This window comes from Phaethon lepturus, unplaced genomic scaffold (genome assembly GCF_000687285.1).
Source record: "Phaethon lepturus isolate BGI_N335 unplaced genomic scaffold, ASM68728v1 scaffold20032, whole genome shotgun sequence".
NCBI lineage: Eukaryota > Metazoa > Chordata > Aves > Phaethontiformes > Phaethontidae > Phaethon > Phaethon lepturus.
The window spans coordinates 37,816-49,113 of NW_010524417.1; the positions used below are offsets into that span (position 1 = coordinate 37,816).

Below are 11,298 nucleotides of genomic sequence, written 5' to 3' on the forward strand. Positions count from 1 at the left end.
CTTGTGGTCTATTTGACTGCAATGGCAACTTTTATTGCTGTTATTGTTGTGCTATAACAGAGCTACTTGAAAAAGAATCCCTAACCACAACATTTGATGTCCTAAGTGTTATGGGTTGAATTCACGAGATGCCCAGAGCCTGTAGCTGATTTGTACTTCCAGCAAACCACCTTGCTCCTGCCCTGTGCTGCACTGCTTGCAAGGGCGAGCTATATGCAGAATATCCCTGCACCTTCCAGGTTGCCAAGTTGGGTTTTGTGCATCTCCTCTTGGGCTGGTACCATGGTGGAGAGATCTGCATTGCAGCCTCCCCACTACCCCTCACACACAGAAGGATGCCAAGGGACAGCAGCAGCTGTTGCAGCTTGATGAGGATGGATGGGGCTCAGGGGCAGCCATAAAACCAGCCTCTTGGTGAGGGAGCAAGCTGCACCTCACCAGCCATAATGAATCCCCTCGCTTGGATGGCACTGACTCAGCAGGACAAATGGTGAGCAGTGTTTTCAGAGCTGTACATGTGCTAAAATGGTTGTCTTTGCTTTTAGTGTTTACAGTGAAAATTACATGAAGTTGAACTTTTTCAGAGTGGATACTAAGACACAGCTTCACTGATGATGTATTTTTGCCTGGAACACCACTCACTGGGTAAAGTTATGGTGGAGATCTCAGTCTTCCTAAAGTCTAGTCTCCTTCTCTGGCCAGTAAGTTGTCTGAATTAAAAGGTCACTATTGACAAAATTATCTTTCCTGCTCTTTGTCCCACAGGCGCCTCTCTCCCCGTTGGCTGAGAGAGTCTCATCTTGTGGAGAAGACCTTTTCCGGAGAACCCAAAGGACAGCGACACTGAAGAAAATGGACACCATGCCCAACACCAAAGTCAGCCCCAGGTACACGTACCTGAGAGAGAAATGATTGATCAGAGCCTATTTCAAAGGCAACATATGACTAGAAGGCATCAAGGACACATTCATATTTTCAAGTGGTAAGGCTGAGTAAGAAAGCTCTTCAAGCAAGGTGATGGCCCTGGAGATGAGAGTTTGCCAGCTCACCCAGGTCAGGTATTGTGTGGTCTGTGGCGAAAGAGTCTCAGGTATTGGCTGACCTCCTCCACCCCAATGTGCTTTAGTGATAATAATACTAATATTTCTAGGGCAATTAATTTGTTTTTTGGTTGTCTCATAAACAGTACCAGTGATACCAAGACCATTTGATCGTATTTTTGCTTTACAGGCATAATGGCAGTAACAACAACAGCAGCAACTTTATGTTTTATTAGTAATGAGTCCCAACTGAGCTTTTGTTCTTTTCTTTGAATTTTCAAAACAAGATGTACCCTCCCCTCATGTTTTTTCCTGGTGGTGGGGGGAAGGGTAACCTGTTCTCTCATTTTCCTTTTACTATTATTATTCCAGTCTTCATTTCTGATAATGCCTTTCATGAATACAGTTCAGATAATTACTCTCCTCTAGCAATAAATTAATAAGACAACACTGAATAAGACAACAATAAATAAAGACAGCACTGTACTTAAGCCTCAAGATAAGCCAATCATTCTTTGTGGCACCGTTCCCTTCCTTTTTGTGGTCCAGCTCCAACATGGAGCAATGAGGAGGTTTAACAGCCCATTTACTTATTTACTTATTTATTTACTTACACACACACACATTCTTACAGCAGAGTTATTAAAAAATGGGGGCAGCTTTAACATAAAATTGAGGTTTTAACTGAACGTTTTTTGGGGTGAAAAATCAAGTGACCTAGATAATTCCAGCTGATATTGAAATAAGATACACCCCCCCAAAAGAAATTAAACCACAAGAGAATGCTAAAACCTGACCATTACTGTTAACATAGCTAGTCAGACTCCTTTATTTGGCAACAAATCTTTCACTCAAATTTTCTGACAGAAATTCTTCTACCAGTGCCAGGTGTAGATGTACTTAAAGAACATGAGGTAAAGAACACGAGGTAAAGAACACAGGTTAAAGAACAAATGGAGAAGAACTGTTACCTGAGTGCACTGGAGTTGTAGAGTCTGCACGCTCCTCTTCCCCCACATCTTTTGCTTCCCCATTTCAGGCAAGTGGTATCTATGGCCACTCCAAAATACACTGGGGCTGGAATTCCCGCTGGAGGCGTTTAACAAATAAATAGAAGCAAGAAGGTTGCTTTCCAGGGTGATCCAGAGACATGTTCATGTAGAACATTAAATAATACCATTCAAACAACAATGACACTTCCACACTGTTTGCTGGTTCGAGAAGTCGTGCCTTGTGCTGCCCAGGCACACACCACCCTTTCCTCCCTGTGGGGAACCAGGGTGGGGAGGAAATGCAGCTGGACATCAAAAAGCCTGTGGAAGTCAGCGGAAGGAGTGCTGGCCATGTCTTCGTTTCCTCACCCCACAGGACCCCTCAGAGAAAAAAAAAACAAACTTCACCTTTCTTGAGAGCAATGGAGCCTGTTCAGCTTGGGGGTGGTGGGTGTCCTGTGTGTTGGTTGTGGGGGGTGAGAAGGGAGAGACATAGCGGGGCAGGGAGCCTGCAGTGGGGCTACAAGTATCCCGCAAGTACCCCGAGATCCTGCTGCGGCAGGGGCAAACCCACGGCAGTGCTTGTGAGTGACGAAAAGGAAAAGCCTTTCTTCAGGTGCTGATGGGAACATTGTGGGGTCTGTGCAACCTGGGGAGCCACCTGTGGTTGCTGGAATAGAAAGTAAGCCTGGAGGGAAAATCCTGCCTTGCAAAGCTGTGAGAAAGTGTCCAACAGGTTGTTTTGATGTCATTCCATCTGCCTCATCCAGCTCATCTAAGTCTGCTCTATCTAAATAAGTAACTTGCTTCTTGCTGATTATCACCTTTTCTATGAAGACATAGAGGATTTTAGAGTTTCCAGTTCATTGGCATCTCATGGTACCCTTGATTTTAGAGAAAACTTATAAGTGGCTCTACCAGAAGGCTGCAGTGAACCCTGCCCCCAAGCACACCTGTACTTAGATTAATTCCCCTAGAAACTAAAGAAAATATGCCTGAAAAATGATCACAGATTCTGAGCTGTAGTTCTATTATGCTTGTTGTTGAATAAGGAGAGACAAGAAGTAATTTTGATCTTATGATCCTTCAGAGTCTGAAGGATCACTTTTCACCTCCTTTGACTTTAGCAGTGTTTATTTTTATAATACCTAAGACACAGTTATACGATCATAAATAGTATAACTACAAAGCTGCTTCCTTTTCCTAGTTTTTTTTTTTTTAAATCATGTAATATTAACTTGTCAGTTGGACATCGTTCTTTCCAATAATCAAAGTTGAACTCTAGGATAAATAATTAATGAGGAGTATATTAAAATAGACCCAGAGTACAACTGGACTTACCAAGCACTCTTATTGCCAGGGTATAGATACCAAGTGCAAATGATTTCAAGTGTGGTTTAATGCATCTAAAAATAAAAAAAAAAGGTGTTAAATAGACTGTGGATAATTTGAACACAAATAGAAAGCAAGAGGAAGGAAAGAAATGTGAGTTTTTCCTCCTTACTGACACTGACTTTAATAGAAATACAGAAACATGTAAATAATGTGATAAAATCACAACAGTATCTAGGAATTCTGAACATCTATACTCAATATCACATTTTAAGATGGCACTGCATTTTCAGATAATACCAGCACTTAGGAGTTACTAATGCAGGACAAGAAAACTGATTGTGAAATACTCATCGCTGGATAGTCTTATTCAGTTAAACACTCTCTGAAATTGTGGATCATTACCCGGTCTAGTAGAAAGCATTTAGGCACTCAATTCTCATGGCATTGTATCTAGGATCAGGATCACACCTCCTGCAAAGGTAAATCCTCCAAGCCATTCTCTGACAGAAAGACCATTTGCATTTGGACTTTTGAGCTTGCAGCAGGGACCCAGCACAGACATCAGACCTTCTGGCCCCAGATCAGCCCTGCTCCAGCTTTGGGTCATCATCCTGGTTCTTCTAGGAGGGTGGAGGTGGTGGGCAGAACAGCTGCCTTTCACATCCATGCTAGCAGCAGTGTGCATATGGAGCCACCCAAATTACTAAAACTCGTCCGCTGTTAACACACCAGCTGCTCGGGTGTGCTGTTTCCCCCAGCATGTATCAGACTGCCTATTACAATACCTAATCCAGCAGGAACCTGAGTACATGCTTTACTTCCAGCATGTGAGTAGTCCCAGTCACACGATTAAACTGGGACACACTTGATACGTGGGGTAACACATGTGTATCATTATGGTAATTGATAAAACTCCCTGTTGTCACAGTCATTCTATTAAATATAAAAAGAAAACAAAGTGGTCTGAAATTCAGTTGTCATTATGGATAAACACAGCACTTTGGAGGTCCAAGTATATGTGCTCTGCACTAGGATGGATGCAGCTTCTGCAGAAATTCATGTAACTGGGAATACCTTTTAAAAAGTAATAGAGACATTATAGAACTAGCTCTTTTGTTCCCCACCAGTGAAGTTTTATTGTTTCCCAATGTAGCTGCCAGAACAGCATTAAGAACCCTTATTGTAAATGATATTCATGTCATTTTTCCTTAATTCAGTGAAAATGGAAAAGGACATGAAGGGCATATATGGAAAACAACAACAAAGTACCATGTTCAAAAAATCGTTGTGTGCGACTCACTCATTTTGTAATCCGAGCTCTTTATTCTCTGATGCCCTGATCATGGATTATCATCATTCAGTCCATTATATTGTGGCTTATACGGGCACTGCCACCTATGCAGGCACGAATATAATATGATTTTGAGCTGGAGGAACAGTGTTTTGTCCTCCTATCAGTTACATGCTACACAAGCAAGCCTCAGCGAAGAAGCCCTTTTAACCAAATGCGAGGGCATAGAAAGCAAAAAGTGGAAAATAAAACCAATAACTGGGTATTTATTATGTGTTCCATAGGATTTATATCCTGCAAAAAAAAATCTTCTCTTTCAGGTGGAAAAAAACCTGTTTGAGCATTTGTATTGTCTTTGCACAGAAACACAAGTTTTTTGAGATCCTGTGTGAGGGCCAAACCTCTCAGGGAGATCTGAGACTTCTTTTTCACTGCCTAATCACCTGCTATTAATAGCTGGTGCTCGAACAACAGCTATCTGAATTGCAGCATTTTTTCCCCAAAACTTCAGGGCTTTCCCAAGTTCCTTGGCAATTGTAATTAGTTTAATACCACTAAAAAGACATTTCTGCAAATGACTCGGTCACTAGCTGTAAGCATATTTCAGTGATTTCAGTCGTGTAATCCCTCGAAGTAAATGTCACTGAATCTTACAGGCTTTTAGGGATTTAGCTGTACTTGTAGTCCATGAAAGGTGCAATGATATCTGCTCATCTGAAAACATCAGCTTGCTTAAGTAAGTAAGTGGTGAAATCTTATCAGAGCTGACTGAATACTGAATAATTTTAAAAACAGATAATTGGAAAAAATATTTAATGAAGTCTGCAACTTGACCTTGGGACTAGTTGTTTTCAAAGAGCATTTATTTTCTGTCAGGGAACAGAAGCAAGATTTCAGTTCAGACAGATTTTCAGGGAAAACCGGTCAGTGATGGATTTCAGAAAAGCAAGTGTGAGCTTAAAATGGGATTGTGCCCACAGGTCATTTGCAGAGGGGAAAAAAAAAGGATTGAACTTACATGTTTTGTTTAGCTGCACATCACATCTGGATGCCTTCAATACAACAGAAAAACACATAACTTCTCAGGTTCAATTAAATGGCTCTCAAAGTAAAATGATTTTCAACAGAAATAAAAGCTCTGGAGCAGCACCAATAAAGCTGCTTTGCTGATTTCATATAACAAAATGTTTTAGTATCATCGTTGAAAACCTCTCTAAGCTTTTCTAAATAAATCCATTAAGCATTAAATCCCCTGAGAGCAAGTTCTTAGGGTTGAGAAGTGCCGGCAAGCCTGTGTGATTTAGGCCCGTAGGTGTTCCGCTATGAACCTCTCCTCCCAGGCACTCCTGCAGTGGAGACACGATGGAAAGCAGGAGCTTCAGCATGACTGCGATGGTTTCGAGGCCCTTTGTGGTACTGTATCTCTACGTTTTCTACCATATGTTTTATGGATAGAAAGGAGACATCATGTGGAGGGAAAGGGGAAGGAAACTGCATCCCTGCATAGCCCTATGCCCGTATTTATACAACAAAAAATCCCCCTCTGCCAGAAGCAACCACAGAGGGCAACCTGGCGGAAATCCTGAAGGTTTTGCTATAATCTCTCAGCTTGTGGATCATCCTCCTCTTGGTGCGTGGACAGCTTCAGTGGTGCATAGTTTCAGTAAAAATTGTCTAACATGGATTATAATATGATTGTTGTTCTTGGAGTAACTCCTTGGAGAGAGAGAGACGCCATGTGTTTTCACAGTACTCGATGGTAACCCTACAAGGTGGGTGGGGACAGCTATGCAGCTTGTGTGGCTTAAGGCATATACCTCACTGGCAGTGTTTGCAGAGGGCAGTGGAGATGGATCCTCACCTCAACCATTTCTGAAAGTCTCTGTGTGAATATTACTTCTGGTTCAAGGACTGTGCTGGAACCATAGCTGAAGTTACATTTCTTTATCGAGGTTTTTCCATGTAGCCTATATTCAGCCAGCTGTAGCACTGTTTTTTTACCTTGTGATATAAAGACACTGGCAATGAGACAGGGCCTGTTCCAGAAAAATTCATTCAAAAACCAAGAGAATTTTGGGGTAAGAAAGCACAACAATAACAAAGATTAGTTAAACTGTATTTGCCGTTGTTTTGTTTGAGAAGGAGAATGTACCCATCTGGAAATAATTTGGAAAGAGGAACTGGGAAAGAAAGCTTTCCAAAACAGAGTGGAGCAGCACTTAGAATCCAAAAATTGCAAGAAGCTGACAAAAATCCAGATTAATTGCTGGAAGTATTATATTCCTTTTGCACTTTCTAAAATTAGCTTAAAAGCTTACACTCGGTGATGGACAAATAGTTCCAGCAGTTAAATACATATTGGAACAATCCCTTCAGAGAAACATTTAATAAACCCATGATTGTTATGACAGAAAAAAAAAATCTCATGCTAAATCTATCTTTGTTTTGAAGAGAGAAATCTGGGACAGAACAATTATATGGAATAATAAAATGGGCTAGAGGAGAAGAGTTGAGTGTACATAGAGGGTTTGGGTTAGATCACCTCTGTGTAGCTGTGGGTTGGTATCCATAGGAAGTGAGGAAAACTGGCTACCTACAAGCATACACGTGCACACATTGGCATATGCAGAGCTAATTTCCATTTACATGGAGGCCATTTAAGACCATTCTGGTGATGTAAAAGGCATTAAGAGAAATGGAATTTAGTATAAATGATAACCAGGCCTCCCATGACATGTTTAAAACTGGAATGGTATTGCTGGTAGAGATAGTCATAGGCACATTGTTGCTTCAATAGTAGAAAACTCATTGTCAAATATGATGATGCCTTTCAACAGTAAAAAAAAAATATTTTAAAAGCCACCTTGCATAGCTTTCACAATACTGCGTGGGGAGGGAGACCCAGTTACACATGTCAAAACACCTTGAAAACATTTGGCAATGCTAGCAGAAATTATTTCTTACCTTAGAAGCAATATGTATCCGGGTGTGCCACCTACTGACAAAGTATATGAGGTGATAACTGATATTACTAGGAAATACAGAAACATTTTTGGACACTCGTTTCCTTTTTGACATGGTCCCACCACAGCTGAGGAGCTTTGTGAAGGAGATTCTGAGGTTCCCACACAGCTGCAGTTAAAAAATACCTGGAAGACAGAAGGCAAAAGTGTATGATAATCTAAACAGCAGAAAAGTGGATGTTCAGGAATTGCACATCATGCTTTTCTGGGTAGCCAAAAGTTTAAATCAAAACTAGAAAATGGTTTTCAAAGGAAATATCTTGTTCATTGAAGGAGAAATTTATAAAGAAAGTATCTACTCTTGGTGAATGCATTTAGTGTTGATTTTGGGTTTTTTTAAGGTTTGGTAGTCAACAGCTAAAGATCCTATATTCCTTGATTGGGATTTCTGCTGGCAACAGCAATTGAGAAAGTTTTTAATGTGGGTGGCAGATTGCTAAAAAAACCTGATGGGTTTAGGGCTGGAGAGAATGTGCCTTACTCAATTTTAATCCACTGACTCTGACAGACCTGGTTATATTAGGAAAACTACCACATCACACATGGAAACCAAAGATTGTCTTACGGTGTTTTTCCCACTGCCGTTGGACGCCTGGCAGCCGGCGAGACAAGCAGAAATGTAGGTTACTCCGTTTTCACCGCAGATGGGGTCCCAGTCATTCTTGGAACATGCGCAGCCTGAGTTGCACTCTGAAAACAGGGCTTGCTCGTCATCAGTCATCCGTTTAGTTCTGGGGAAAAAGAGAAACTGCAATGATGTTTTCTAGCAGATGCGGAAGAAATTGTTATCAAATCATGGGTTATGCTCTCACCGGGTGCACCTGGCCAGACCTTCTGTCTGTAGCCCATTAAGGTGTTGCCTCTTCACATACAGGCACCAGTGTCAATTTGTATTTCTCTGTTATAAAAAGGTTTTCATAGTATCACACCATGTACTGTGAGATAGTAGGTACTTTATTAAGGGTGACAGCTAAAAATTTCTGTTCATGCATTTTCTCAGATTTTCTAAGGTTTTAGTTATCTGAGGCTTGATGAAGTTTTAACAAAACTGGACAAAAAACGTTTGATTACTCCAGTGGCAAAGAGGGGAGCAAGTTACTCATGGGAAGTCACTGTAGATGTTGGTGAGGAAATGATGAGAATGGGATTCATCCAAACTGAGGATCTGATACCTTGTATGACAGCTATCATCTGCCAACATCAGCCAGTTGCTACTGAAGTCACCAGAGCAGAGCAGATCCTGGGGCAGCTGTGGGGTTGGTACTGGAAACCCCTCCCAAAAAGTGAGATTTACAGAGTGATAGCATGGGCAACAGTGACCAAAAAGTGCTAGCCTCAGGTGTACCTCATGGGTAATGTCATGGCTAACTCATGGTTAATCCATGAAACCTTGAATTTTGGGTCCAGAAGCTATTAAATGCCATGGGTTGTTCAGCAGCACACAGAGGCAAGGAACAATTAATTGAATCTCACCCCTCCTACTGAGCTCCTCACATTTCCAGAAATCTCTAGGCTCAAAGGATGGGTCCCATGGAAATAATAATTAAAAAGTAATCAGAAAAATAATCTGCACTTGTGGCATAAAACCCTCTGGGCTGAAGGCAACAATCATGAAAGGGTTCTGACACAATGCCCGCTGGAATAGACGGAGCAGTTTCCACCGCTTTGAATCAAATTTCTGGGAAGCATATTTAGGTCAGTCATTCTCTTTTCAACAATATATACTTTGTGGAATAAAATGAGGAAGGAGTGCAGTTTGCAATAGCACTTTATGCTGAAGCGTGCCCTTCCCAGCATACCCGTGGTACGACACGGTCAGTCCAGCCACATCAGAGTTCTCACAGCCCATCGCAAATAATGAGAGGAGCAAAAGGTAACCAAAGAAAGATGATCCCAGAGAGAGTTTTGCAGCCCCTAAAACATTGATTCTGAATTTTTTCATGATCAGTCCCCCAGAGAATATGCCAAAGGCCACAGCACCTGAAATCAAACAGAAAAATCTGTATTATTGAAAACCCCAGCTCAATGGACTATTTTCCTCAGCCACAAAACCAGCAGCAACAATAAGATGAAGCCACAAAATATAAAAGATCTTCAATTGGGGCATTTTATTTGTTCAGACTTGGATTGTTCCTATGAAGGTGCTGGGACTGCTTTATAAAACTTGCTCCCAGGGAAATATTTCTTTGTTAGTTCTTTGACAGAGAGATTATGTATAAGGTTTAGGTAATGATATTCCAATTTCTTAAGATAGGTGTTTTTTTCCACTGTTAGTTTGTCAGTGGAAGGATCATTGTAGTGTTAATTCAAATATTTTAATGTTATTCTTCATGAGAGCTGCTCTGTGCACAGAGAAGTTACCTGGGGTATTGTGCTGCTTAGGGCAGCTAGGACAGCCACAGCCCCATTGCACAGTTTGCGGCTTTTCTATAGACCTTCCCTGTGTTCTTCACCCATATAGCAACAGTAGGAGCAACAGGGGCCACTCTCTGGGGCTGCCTCATTCCTGTCTTCCAGGGCAGCTCTTGTCCTTCCCTTTTCCACTGACAGGAGGAGCCTGAACTGCTTGTTCCCACACCTTGAATACTGTGTTCAGTTTTGGGCCCCTCACTACAAGAAGGACGTTGAGGTGCTTCAGCATGTCCAGAGAAGGGCAACGAAGCTGGTGAGGGGTCTGGAGCACAAGTCTTATGAGGAGCGGCTGAGGGAACTGGGGTTGTTCAGTCTGGAGAAGAGGAGGCTGAGGGGAGACCTCATCGCTCTCTACAACTACCTGAAAGGGGGTTGTGGTGACGTGGGTGTTGGTCTCTTCCCCCAACTAACTAATGATAGGACGAGAGGAAATGTCCTCAAGTTGTGCCAGGGGAGGTTTAGGTTGGATATTAGGAAAAAATTTCTTCACCGAGAGGATGGTCGAGCATTGGAACAGGCTGCCCAGGGAGGTGATGGACTCACCGTCTCTGGAAGTGTTCAAAAAACGTGTGGATGTGGTGCTTCAGAACATGGTTTAGGGAACATGGTGGTACTGGATTAATGGTTGGACTTGATGATCTTGAAGGTCCTTTCCAACTTTAGTGATTCTGTGATACTGTGATTCTGTGATTCTGTGATTCCTAAAGGGCAAATTCAGTTTTACCTACAGTGTTATGAAATCTGGAGCAAGATCTGCTTTTTCTGTTTTGATCCAGCCATGAAGAAAGGCTGTGAGAGTTGGGATTGTTCAGCCTGGAGAAGAGAAGGCTCCGGGGAGGCCTTATTGCAGCCTTCCAGTACTTAAAGGGGCTTATAGGAAAGATGGGGACAGAATTTTTAGCAAGGTCTGTTGCAACAGGGCAAGGGGTAATGGTTCTAATCTAAAAGACAGTAAATTTAGACTAGATATTAGGAAGAAATTTTTTACAATGCGGGTGATGAAACACTGGCACAGGTTGCCCCGAGAGGTGGCAGATGCTTCATCCCTGGAAACATTCAAGGTCAGGTTGGACGAGGCTCTGAGCAACCTGATCTAGTCGAAGATGTCCCTGCTCACTGCAGGGGGGTTGGACTAGATGGCCTTAAAAGGTTCCTTTCAACCCAAACTATTCTATGATTCTATGAAACTGATAATCCCCTAGAGA

General features: G+C 42.0%; 1 protein-coding gene across 1 annotated transcript in view; it reads right to left on the reverse strand.

Annotated features, from left to right (window-relative positions):
* Nucleotides 1–674: 674 nt before the first annotated feature.
* The window catches only part of SLCO1C1 (solute carrier organic anion transporter family, member 1C1), a 22,977-nt gene continuing 12,353 nt past the window's right edge, over nucleotides 675–11,298 (reverse strand). The window contains exons 9-14 of the mRNA XM_010282453.1: nucleotides 9,481–9,661; nucleotides 8,247–8,412; nucleotides 7,623–7,807; nucleotides 3,374–3,438; nucleotides 2,012–2,129; nucleotides 675–897 (exon numbers count right to left, since the gene is read on the reverse strand). Coding sequence (XP_010280755.1) covers nucleotides 675–897; nucleotides 2,012–2,129; nucleotides 3,374–3,438; nucleotides 7,623–7,807; nucleotides 8,247–8,412; nucleotides 9,481–9,661 — 938 coding nt within the window. The remainder of the gene's footprint in view (nucleotides 898–2,011; nucleotides 2,130–3,373; nucleotides 3,439–7,622; nucleotides 7,808–8,246; nucleotides 8,413–9,480; nucleotides 9,662–11,298) is intronic.